The following is a 12663-nucleotide window of genomic DNA, read 5'->3' on the forward strand; positions in this document are numbered from 1 at the left end:
TAGCTCCATGATCAGGAATACTTATTGTTGTGTGAGCCATCTGTCAGTAAAGTGCACAAGTTATTGAGACTGTCTAGCATACCAAATATGTGTAATTATTAAGTGCTTGCTAGGCTCTATTACAGAGTTGCATTTTAGCATGGCAAAGGCTAAAATGTGTCCTGGGGAGCTTTAGTTTTTGGCCAGCAGCCACTTCTGTCAAAATCTAATTGTCATGAGTCTATCATTCATGAGTCTCTCATTGCAGCTTGTGGAGTTAGCGGAGCATACAGGTTCCACCACAAGCATCCTGTTGAAGAAATTTCGACCACTCGTGGGAAAGGTTAGCAAGATGTTTTTCTTTTCATTCTGTTCACTGATGCATGATGAAGCAAACGCTCATTACCTTTCGTTTGGTCGTAACAATGAAAAGGAAATAGTATTTGTGTTTGTGACAGGTGCTTCCTATCAGTTGTGTTCAACTCTTTTTTTCTCTTTGCAGTTTCTGTTTGACAGCATGATCAAGGCGTGCCATGAGCGTGGTTTTTCTGTGAACGCATTCCTCAGCAACCTGATCGGCATATTCGGCTCCACTGACGTTCGGAACTTTCTCATTGTAAGTTCTGCATTGGTATCGTCATCTTTTGTCTCGTTTCACTTGCCATATTTATCTGTACAGTCTGTTTTTGCACATGAGTAGCTGTTTCATGCTATGAGCTGAAAACCAGTGTGTAAAGATGAATGTAAGGACTGTTGTGGGCACCTTTCTGGGGCAGACAAAGTAATAGAATGAAATGCACCTGATTGCATACTCTAACCCCTACACTGATCAGTGTCTGATCACGACTTTTCTTTCTTGTATATTTGTTCATTTAATCATATTTTCCTTGTGGAAAATAACAAAGCGAAAGCCTAGCAAGGCAGAAGCAATTGGCTGCTCGGCACTGATAACCACTAGTTGACGGAGCACCACGAGAGTTGCTGGTAACCTGTGTGTACAAATGAAATGGTTTGCATTAATCTTTCTGTTTCTTATTGCACCGAGTCTGTCGGTAGATAAAATAAGGCCACCAAACTGCTCAGCCTATCAAGGAACTCAGCTTGATAGAGTTCAGCATAAAGAGAATCCCTTGCAGTGCTAGAGTAATTGCAAAACAGCATCGAACATTTCTGGCGCTACCTGCAGAGCATGCTTCGGTTCCTGCTGCCCCCACTGGTTCTCCAAGCTGAGCCCGTGTGCTCTCGCCTGTTGAAGGGATTTGCCAAAGAGATTAAGTCGGTCCGTCGAGACCTGCTAATGACCAACTTCAAGCACATCTTCCCTTACCTTGTCTGCCATGCTTCAGGAAATCAGCTGGCCACTGCCCTGTCATTTGTCGAGGTATGGATGCAAATGTAATTCCATAAAGTGCATTGCTAGACCCCGTGACATTTTGTGATGTGACATATGGAACAGCTGCTGTAAAAGGCGAGAACCAGTGAAAGCAGTAGCATAGTTGATGGAATCGCAGCTGATGGTTTATTCGATGGCTCTTCAAGCTTATATGTCATGCTTGCACCAAATGACTTCCTGGAGGCTTCTTAAAGACTTGGTTCTCATCCTCTGTGAAACTGGTCACATAAATTGTATCCATACATCGTGTTTACTGACTTTCTAAACGGTCAACTGGTACTTGCGAGTTTTATGCTCCGTGCCAGTTTACAATGAGTGCATGTTGTCGCGTACTGCATGGCTTCATTTATAAAAGCACTGTTCCTTAAGTTTCTTGACCACATAAGGTAACTAAAAGCCTGGGTAGTAATAGGACTAGGTCATGTTGGTATTATTTATGGGAAAAAGCTGCGAATTTGTTTTATAAAGCAATATAATAAGTACAAAAAAATTGCATTCAGCTTTGCTGTCAACATTTACGAGAATATTCTTAAAATCCATCCATTTTCTTTTTCTTACGACCACACAGACCCAACTGATACTACAAATTCTTGTTTAATAATTGAGTGTCATTAAGAGTTGCATACATTACAGGATGTCCCAGTTAACGTTAGCAAAGGTCTTAAAAATGAAATAAAAATGAAATATAGAATATACGAGGACACAACCACTGGTATTCTTTCAGCAGTGACGCACCGCACCAGGAGGATTTTTTTTCAAAATTGAACTGTCAATAATTTGATTACATTAATTAACAAACATTTTAATTACTTAATTGAAGGTGTAAATTCCGACCGAAAAGTAATAGTTGTATTTTAAAACACCCGATTCAGTTGTTTTCAGTGTACTATGTTTCGCGTAATTATTTTTTTCGCACTATAAAGAAAATGCGGCAAATATTAAAATAGCCGCATGATATAATACGTCCGCGCACCAAAATATAATGCGTCCGCGCATCGCAACGCCAGCAGTCCCAGGTGTTACTCGTGAGTATTCACTCCGCTCAATGCCTGGCTCAGCTGCCACGCGAAAGTGCAAGGCATGGTTATTGGCATTAGTCACCGCAAACTGCGAGCTGCCTTTTCCACATGAAGTGTGAATCCAATGCAATGCGCAGTGGCACTGAGCAGAGCTAATTCTTCCGATTAATGTCTGGTACCACTGGTGTTGCGGCATGCAAATGCATAATCATGCCGCCAGTATTTTCATATCTTGTGCGTTTTCATTATAACGCAGAAAAAATAATTACGTGAGGCATGGCACGCTGAAAGCAACTGAGTCTGAGTTTTAAAGCGCAATTATTAATTTTCTATAAAAATTTTCGCTATCAACTCAGTAATTAAAATGTTCATTAATCAATCACATCTAATTATAGCTAGTTTAATTATGAAAAGTATTCTCCTGGTGCGGTGCGTCACTGCTGACAGAATACCATTGGTTGCGTACCAATACCAATACCAATGCTGCTAATGGGCTGTGCGGTTGATGTTTGTAAACACAGTCCTATGCAGACAACACTGAAGTACTGCAAGCATGCAAAGCATTCTCAGCGTTTGCCAAATGCCATACCTCTAACGTTCTGATACATCTTCCTTGTACCATTGCACTTTCTAGGCCGAGACGGGCCTCCGCATTGGCAATGTGCTTCGGTTTGACTTCCAGCGTATCTTGAATGAGCTTCTGTTCCACCTCGGCAGCCATTATGAGCAGGTGCATGATGGCTTGTTGGTATTGGCCAGGGAAGATGGTTTTCGTCCCATCCGTTCCACCAAAGATTTGGTAAGGGTCACAAGAAATGTGTATACCAGAAGCAAACTACAACGCTGAAAAAGGAATAGAGACTGATTACTTGATTTGCACTGACCATGGCAGTCGCGTTACCACTTGCGCTAGCAATCAAAACAAGCAGCTGATAGTGACAGTCATATTTTTCACTGCCTGGCTTCCATATGGTGTCTTGTAAAACTTTTTCGTTTAATTGTCTCTCTCTATCTATATCTCTCCCTTACACTCTTTAAAAATAAACAACTTGGATTGTAAGTCATCTGCTGTCTACCAAGAGCTGTAATATTATTTAGCTAAGAACTTCATAATTGCATGATCTAACTACTAACCAGTCATACTGATATCTTAAAAAATCTATGAAAGGCTGCTGCCTCAGATGCTTTTTGTATGATTTGGCTGTGCAGTGTTTGTCGCTAATATGCATTGTTGGCATTCTAGGCGGAGTTCCTCCAGCCAAGACTACTTGGTTTCCTGACGTTTTTCGATCTTCAACTTGTGAACAAAAATATTCCTGATGACAAGAAAAAAGAGGTTTGCTGTCATGGTTTCCTCCATCTTATCAACATTTTGATTCATTGTGGGATGCATGTCTGTAGAAGTACCCGTAGTGGTTGCTCAGTGGCTATGGCGTTAGGCTGCTGAGCACAAGGTCGTGGGATTGAATCCTGGCCATGGCGGCCGCATTTCAATGGGGGCAAAATGCGAAAACACCCGTGTACTTAGATTTAGGCACACGTTAAAGAACCCCAGGGGGTCGAAATTTCCGGAGTCCTTCACTACGGCGTGCCTCATAATCAGAAAGTGGTTTTGGCTCATAAAACCCCATAATTTAATTTTTTGTCTGCAGAAGTGAGGAGCAAGTGCAGGCTTTTTTAAAGATAAACTCTCTTAAGTTCAATATTTTGATTAGCTGAACAGCTCAGAGACTTTTGTTTAGTTTCTCTTAGGTTCAGTGGACTTCTGCTGAGCTGAATTTTCTACAAGAAAAACAGTTTTTCACGGTCACTTCACATTTGCCTTAATGGAAGTCTACCATACAAATTTTGTTCCCATTGCAGAAAGATATATGCAGATTGATCACTAAATATGCACAATTGTCAATACTGCTCTCTGAATCGGTTGGCGAAGGACAGGGGTAATTGGAGATCGCAGGGAGAGGCCTTTGTCCTGCAGTGGACATAAAACAGACTGCTGATGATGATGACATTTACAGCATGTCCTACCACTGCTTGTAATATGTAAAATAACATGAATATTTTTGTAATAGGCAGACGTCTCTGTGTTTTATGCAGAAGAATCGAAAGGAATCTGTATATGAGCAACCTAGTTCATAGAATTTTTGGGTTCTTAGTCCAAAAATTATTGGCTCTTATTTTTTTTATCTCAAGCCGTGCCTCTTCATCATGGGAAGTTGTCATTTCTCTGCTACTCTTTGCTATTAAAATGTTAAAAACAAGGTGTAGATGCTTGTAAATAAGTTATGAGCCTTTAAACTACAAAAAGTACTACATAGAATAGTGAGTATATTATAATCATTTCTTTTCTTTTTTAGGCAGTATCAGTTATCAGCATAAATTCATAACTGTTTTAATTGCACTTTTGCAGGCACTCAGGAGCCTGGAGTGCATTCTTCGGCTTATGGGCCAGCAGCACGTAACAGCACTTAGAATGAAGCTGATGGCAACCCTGAAGTTGGCATTACGGCTCAGTCATGGAGAATTCCCATCAATCAACAGTTGTGTTTGGAACACATTCATTCATAAGTAGGTGTTGATCCCTGAAACATCTCTTTTGCCAGTTGCAAACGCCAATCTAGCCGCAACACTTTTTCTCAGCCCTGTTCATTATTGCCACTTATCACAAGTTTGATTCATTGTTCATAACACTTGTACTGATGGTGGCGAAAGTCTTGTGGGGTAATTAAAAACCTGAGCTCATGTCCTTCTGTAACATCACTGCAGAAAATGGTGATTGCTGTAATAATGAAACTTAAGCATGCAGGTTATATTTTCAATAGCTCTGCTTTCGTATGTGCTGTCACCAGTACTCTGATGTCTCTCTCAATAGCGAAAGCATAGTTTTCATGCTTCTGAAAGTGTGTCAGAGCGACTAAATAGATGGCTGGAGGTAGGCACGTGCCCAAGGCACCCCCCTCCCCCTAAAATTAAGTAACATGCCTCCCCCCACCTCTGCCCATGCCACTACTTCTCACACACATTCCTAAAGCACCACCAAATCAAGCTTTATACTTGAAAGAAATTCGGCAGTCAACATTTTGCTGCTTCTTTCACTCCTTTTGGATGGCGGTAGTTACCGGCATCTCCTGGGGTATGAAGGCCTTCTCATTGATTTGCTGCCCGTACGATTAACTCGAGATGCATTCAGTTGTCACTATTGCAATGGTCATGCGCATCGCTGTTCCTTCGTTAGTTTAACCTTCTTTGTTTAGACTCATCCAAGGACTAGGAAAGGGATTCAGTTCTTAGTAAGCTGGTCTGTATGCTCTTGGAACGAGTTGCGGCCGGAGAAAACGCCAGCTCTGTTTAACTATTCCTTTTGCCTCATTAATTCCTCAAGTGACGGCTCACTGTGACGGTGGCAGATCCTCGGAGCCATATATCCATGATATGGGTTTGAAAGGTGGAAAATAAGATCATGTGAAACAGCGTCCGTCATCAAACCCTGCAATAACCATAAAACCCATAAGCAATATGAATGTCACCCGTTATCTCATCTGGTTTTTCCGTAATTGTACAGCACTTTTCATGCAAATTGGCAACTGGAAACAAGAGTCGCAAGGAGTTTAGAAAGTAAGTGATCTACTAAGGGAGAGAGCCGCGAGGCAACAGACAAACAGGAAGAAAAAGCGAAAATTAACAAATTTAACCATTGTTTGTGAAAATATTCATAGATAAACATCTTTTTATTTAAAAAGGAAGTAGAAGAAATGCCGCCGGAAGTTGAAAATTATTCCGTGTGTTTTGAATGACGCTTCTACAGTTATGAGTCGGGCCCCCTGATGTAGCCACTTCTTTGCTGTGCTTATGTGGGTGTTTTTCTAACCTTCTGCGGTGGGCACAGTACGTCTAGAACCGTGTCCGGCGCTCTACGGGATTGTACGGGACTGGTGGCCTCGCATCATTACGCAACTTCCCAATTAACAATAGGAGTCCGTTTGTGCACTTGGTAGAGCAGTGAACAAGGGATTCAAAAGAACTGTGATTGTTCTGCAAAGACATATTTCTTTATAATTCTCCCAGACCTTAATAGCGAACGGTAGGTATTATTCACGTTTGTGTTAGTAAAAATACACCCCCCCCCCCCCCCTCTTAAGAAAAAAATCCTGAGTACGTGCCTGGTTGGAGGCAAAAGTAGGGAGTGATGCTGTTCGATGTCTAAGCGCTGTAGAGTGTGTGCTTTAGTCGTTTGCCAAGCATTTTATTGCCAAGCTTTCTTTCTTTGTTTTTGTGTTTGTGTGTGCTTTTCTTGTGCTTTTCTTGTGCTTTTGTACTTTTTGATGCGCCTATTTCATGCTTATGTATGACTCAATGGCACAAATGATTTTGTCTTTTATCTTTACATATGCAATTTATCACTGCGTACACTGAATCGTTTCTCTCGTCATTCTTACTTCTTTTTGTTGTACCCCCACCTTTCTTGTAATGCCCCAATCTGGAGCCTTTGAGGTCAATAAAATGAAATGGTAAAGCATGGTAAAGCTCCATAAAACTGTTGACACCACACTTCCTTCACGCAATAGAGCAGAAAGTTCTCAAAATGTAGTTAACCAACACTGGGCCTAGAGAATGTTCTTCTTGGCAATGTAAATGACTGAGAAAGTTTATGTATGTTCACATGAAAGAAAAACAAGCACAAAATGGGCAAGAAGACTAAAGCATTCTGAACGAGGACTCAAACATGCATTCTTGTCATTGTTTGATTATGTGCTCGCCTTTATCTTCCTATGAAAAGGGATTTTGTGAGCATTAATTTTTTTTTGTTTTATTTTACAGGCAGCGTTGTACTGAGCGAGTTGGTAAAATTTAATGGTTCGAAAAGGAATTTTAAAAAACATGGGCACATGCCATTTGTGTTGTCCTTTTCAGTTCTGTTTTTCTGTGTTTCTGTGCCTACCTTTTCATACTGTAAACTTTGCTTGAGACTGTGACTAGCTCCTCGAATATCTGCCAGCAGGCACCAACACAATATCCACTTAATCTTTTTTCAATAGCCTCGAGCCAGCATCCACAGGTCCACTGCTAAGTCAGATAACTGCCACATTGTTGCCACTGCTCAAGTTGGACCCAGAAGGTGCAACAAACATCTTCAACTTTCTCTTTGTTGACAACAGGTGAGGCTTTCCTTTACATTTATTTGCATGTTTGGCCACTGAGCCACCCTAAATCTATTTGCCTTTTCAACTGTGAAGAATCTGACTTATGTTTCCTTACACTACATCATGTTCGAGTTCAGCCACAATGATAACGTTAGGCACATGGTCTCAGCACAGAAAGGTAGTTTTTTTTTTGTGCATGTGGCTGCAAAACATAAAAGCGATTCTTGTACCTGTATCTGCCTAGTAAATACAAATAATAATTTGTAAAGGAGTGCTAACTCTGACCCTGCATTCTGGTTTTCTGGAAAATTAAAAACTAAGATTCTTTTTTTTCTGCTTGCATGCATTCTTTGCAATTTAGTAGCATAAGGCAAATTTGTCTCTGTTGCTGCTAACACAAATCATTGTTTAACAAAGATCTTATGGCTCGTCACTTTGCAAAACAACAAATTGCAAGGCCCAGCAGTGCATGCAAATAACAAAAGAAATGCTTAAAAATTGCTTTTGTGCTTGTTTCGTTGTGCTTGGAGCAAGAAATACGAGTTTGTTGTGATGCTAGTGCATGCATTCCCTTTCCTCTTTGTCATTTTCAGGGAGCAGCACATGAGCTTCTTTCATGACCTTCACTTTATTTCTGAAGTTCCGGAACTGGAGCATGTTCAGCACACTGTGGCAACACCAGACAGCCAAGGGTAATCATTATTGCTGGAAGTGGTTTGAAAAAAAACTGATTCCATCACATTTACTACCCTGGGATTTACTACATTGTCAGTGATTGGTAAATTACACATCTGCGATATCATTATACTGCATACCAATACTGTATCATCATGGAAGGTTTAGCAAGCCAGAAAAGTATAAGATGAAGGACTGATGACGACATGACATTGAAGTTCCTGCACTAGCTCCCCATTGAGACAGGGGTTTTGCATTCATTCATTCATTCATTCATTCATTCATTTTAAGTGCTTATTGTCAAAAGAAAAAAAAACAAGAGTTGAAAAATGTGTTGCCTTTAGTACTTGAACATGATTTTTCTGCTATTTGCACTGATTCATGCTATGATTGTATTTTTGTGTGTGTTTGTGCGTGCTGATTAATTAAGTTTTTGTATGTCTTACAACACAAGCAGACAGCGATTTCTAATGAGTAGAATGCTCGTTACAATAAAGAATCTGTTTGTAAAAAGTAGTAATTCGTGTTTTATGGGTTAATGTCAAAGATTTATTCCAAACAATAGGGAATGATGAAAATGAGCCTGACACAATGACGAAAATGCTGCCAATGTTGACGTTACTGTGATGTTTCAAATTGTGGGTATCCAGTTGAATATAGGCATCACTTCTGCTATGACTACGTCTTGACCACTCACCGCCACAGTCACGTGCGCCAGGCAGTGACAGAATGGCAACACCAGCCACGTGGCTCATTCCACACTAATGTTTGCTTGTGTTTACCGTTGTTTTGTCATTTATTCAGGACTGTTTTATTGTGAACTTTACATACTCTAGTGTTCATTTCTGTCCTGGCTATTGATTGTATTTTAACAGTATACCGTATATATATCTAGCAATGACTTACCAGGGATGTAACGCATGCATGCGGTCAATGCAGTACTGCATTTGACACCCTTTGCATGCAAAGGACATACATAAAATTTTTTGTTTCTTCATATCACAATAAGCAGGTCCACTGTGTAATAACTTGTGTTGTTGAATGTGGCCTCATCTGAATGAAGTAAAACATTATTGCCACTTGTCTAGTTTGCTTTTTTTGTTTTATTTTAGGCCATTCACTGGTGACATACACTCATGTGGCTTTGTGCTTTATGCAGAGAGAACAACCTAAGTAACATCTTGGGCCACTGCTTGCATGGTATTGCACATGAAAACCTTGATGTTCGGGTGCTAGCTTTGGGAAAGCTGAAGAAGGTGCTCTCAGCTAATCAGGTACTAATCAGTTCTAATCACTGCTCTACCTCTATTCGTTTCGCTGTTACTTCTCTGCTGTGCACGTGGGCCTAGCACACTTTTGCCTTCCAACAGAGCAAGTTGGCAGAGCATTTGCTTACACGGGAGTCGGTGGATCCGCTGGTTTCCAAGCTGATAGTTCAGGTGAGTTAAACTTAAAAAAAGTGCTGCGATATTTATACAAAGAAAAGATCTGCTTCGATCTTCTGGAATGCTCTTGTAAGTAGGAAATTTTAATCTCTTGCTACTTGTCAAACGCAGCTTCTGAGTGGGTGCCGGGAAGCCGATTCCAAAGTGCATGTCCTTCTGGCTGAATGCTTCGGAGAACTGGGAGCAATTGACCCTGGCATGTGAGTGGCATGGAAGCCCTTTCCAACCAATAGTGAACCTTATCTCGGATAGTATTAGCTGTTACAGATTTCATCTTGACAGAGTGAGCAAACTAATAAACAGGAAGAAGTTTAATCATGAAATTTGAAAAGCGCTAAATCTTGTACTAGTATGTTTAAAGCATGGTTCCAAACATAATTTGACGCACTTTCTGAAGCTAATAATTACACAGAAGGACTCGCATTACAGGGGGGCAGATATGGCTTCCTTCAGAATGATGCCTGAAATGCTTTTCAGGTTGGAACTGAAGCTTTTGAGAACTGAGAAAGCGGTTGCCGTCCACAGTGGAGTTGATGACAAGAGCTTTGCAATTGACCTGCTTCAACGCCTGTGCCGCTCATATCTTGCAGCTGAAGACAGCAGAGTCCAGGTGAACAAGGCATAGATTTAGATTCAGTGAGAAGTGCCAAAATGCAAGAAAATATGTCTGGATGAAGCAAACAGGAATAGCCATGTACCACTTCACAGTTTACACTGATTACATGTTTGGCCCTCAGCCACTGTGGCTGAGTGCCTTCAGTGCTCTGTTGCTGGTCAGTTGATTACACGTTGAATTCTCAGCTATGCTGGCTGCATTCCAGAGAAAGATGCAAAAACACTTGTGTACATAGATCTAGCTGCAAGTTGAGAGAATATATATAGCAAAAATAGTCCGGAGGCCTCCATCGTATGCATATCTTCTTGCCCAAATAAGGCTTTAGAATATGTTTATTAGGCAGCATTGCATGCTTGCATTCACAGACAACCTTCAGGCACATTTTAAGTACCACACATCCAACTGAGCAAAATTGTGCCTTTTCTTGTCAGAGGTCTGTGTGAGACTGTTTTTTGGGTCTTTAAGTTCACTATTATTTTTATATCGATGCTCCGATAAATGTACCGTTAAAAATGTATCACCTTTATTGCAATGCTATGACACAAGCGCATACAAAAAGAGTTAATAATGGAAATACTATATTTGGATATGTTGTGATTATGTAGCTTACTAGTAAGAAGTCACAGCTGTGCACACTTTTATATGGCCACATCCTCTTTTCCAGGACTGTTCTTCATATGCCATTCAAGAGACTCTAAAAATCTACAAGTGTAGTGAAGCAAAATCTACACTCGGACGAAATTTGTGGAAAAGTTTTTCTCCTGAAGTACAGGAGATCTTCACCCCAATGCTCAGCTCCAGGTATGGTCTTCATATTTTTCTCTTTTTACGGCGAAGCTGTACATAGCTAGGTCTCCATTTTTTATGCTTACGTAGAACATGTGTGTATGCATATATATATATATATATATATATATATATATATATATATATATATATATATACACTAAGTCAACGTAGTCATCACGATACACAGCTTCGTTGGTAATTCACAGGGTGGAATGGAACTGGTTTCTTGATATTTTTTTTCTTTTTTTATGAGCAGTGTCATCATATTCAACCTTACTGTTACACGACACTTTTGTTCCACGTCATGGCGCCACAATAGTGTCAGTGGCAACAGGTCCACCAACTCGTGTCAAACTAAAATATCTTATGCCTGCCAACGTTTATGTTGGCTAAGTGTCATTATTTTACGTGCGGGAAGTGTGTAGTTATGCTGCTACGGTTTAAAAAAGGAAAGTCAGTACTCCTTTAATTTAGTGTGTCCATTTCAGATACATTATGTCTAACAGTGGCTCGGTGGAGTACCCGCACCCATTGTTCGGCACCAGTTACGCACAAAACTTCCGTGACTGGCTGGCAAACTGGACACTCGACCTTCTGGACAAGGTTTGACAGGTTTTTTTTTTCCTTCTTTTTTTCCACAAGGCCTTGCTTATTGTACTTCAATCCCTTAAGCCTCAGCTGTACCCATCCTAACAATTTCTGTCGATAAAGCCAAGGACAAATCCTACTTGTTCACGGCACACTTATATTTTGTTTTGCTCTGTGGTAACAAGCCACACGCATGAGCTTTTTACATTTGTAACTGCTTACTTTGGGCGCTCCTGTGTATCATTTCGTAGTTTACATTTGCTTTTCTGTCATGAGTGTAGAAAATATTATTGCAAACTTTCATGTTCTAAAAAAGAATTCTGCTGATATCATACTTAATGTTTCTGTTGAACAGAAATCTACACAATCAAATCCGCACTATCCGTGCAATTAATATTTTTGTTCTTTTTAAATGAGAACATGATATGCAAATCATTGGCTAAGTAAAGTAAAATTGGAAATTTTTGCACTCCTTTAGAAGAAGATTTGGAAGCTAGAAGGTTAAAAAAGCCACGTAATGCTCTAATGGCAGTTTAATGAAGTGTTAGTTTTACTAGACACTTCTTTTAAAGGATTTATTCCCTCTATAGGGTCTTATTATGCATGTTAAATGGCAAGTTTTCAATAACCTGAGTGAAGCATTTCTCCTTATTGTTGTTAGTCTGTAAATAGGGTTATATCTGGATTATCTGGAGCAATATCTGGATTATATTATAGGTGCATTTATTGTTATTTTTTTTTATCATTTATTATGTATTCAATGAATTAAGACTTCCTTGAAGATGCATCTTTTTTTATTACTAGATACCATAAGCATCAGCTCTGACTATGTTAATGTTTATTTCAATCAGTCAACAAAACATAATAAGAAAGGTTTGAGTGTAAAATGCATTGAACATTGCATTCACTGCAGGTAAATGCATTATTATTTTTATAATGAGGTTTGTTATGCACATTATTGTAGCAGAAGTCAGATCATATGCAAAAAGTATTCATTCTTCCGAGGGGGGGGGCGACC

General features: G+C 40.0%; 1 protein-coding gene across 2 annotated transcripts in view; it reads left to right on the forward strand.

The window, feature by feature from the left end:
- Positions 1 to 12663, forward strand: part of mei-41 (ATR serine/threonine kinase meiotic 41) — a 131246-nt gene that overhangs the window by 48950 nt on the left and 69633 nt on the right. For both annotated transcript variants that reach the window (XR_012825986.1, XM_075680723.1), the window contains exons 21-34: positions 248 to 322; positions 482 to 595; positions 1166 to 1360; positions 3026 to 3190; positions 3635 to 3727; positions 4802 to 4959; positions 7428 to 7547; positions 8126 to 8224; positions 9367 to 9481; positions 9578 to 9646; positions 9764 to 9852; positions 10130 to 10262; positions 10933 to 11069; positions 11546 to 11660. Coding sequence is in view for 1 of the 2 variants with exons in the window: in XM_075680723.1 (XP_075536838.1) it covers positions 248 to 322; positions 482 to 595; positions 1166 to 1360; positions 3026 to 3190; positions 3635 to 3727; positions 4802 to 4959; positions 7428 to 7547; positions 8126 to 8224; positions 9367 to 9481; positions 9578 to 9646; positions 9764 to 9852; positions 10130 to 10262; positions 10933 to 11069; positions 11546 to 11660 (1677 nt within the window). In the remaining variant the exon portion in view is untranslated. The remainder of the gene's footprint in view (positions 1 to 247; positions 323 to 481; positions 596 to 1165; positions 1361 to 3025; positions 3191 to 3634; positions 3728 to 4801; positions 4960 to 7427; positions 7548 to 8125; positions 8225 to 9366; positions 9482 to 9577; positions 9647 to 9763; positions 9853 to 10129; positions 10263 to 10932; positions 11070 to 11545; positions 11661 to 12663) is intronic.

Source organism: Dermacentor variabilis, chromosome 2 (genome assembly GCF_050947875.1).
Source record: "Dermacentor variabilis isolate Ectoservices chromosome 2, ASM5094787v1, whole genome shotgun sequence".
NCBI classification, from domain to species: domain Eukaryota; kingdom Metazoa; phylum Arthropoda; class Arachnida; order Ixodida; family Ixodidae; genus Dermacentor; species Dermacentor variabilis.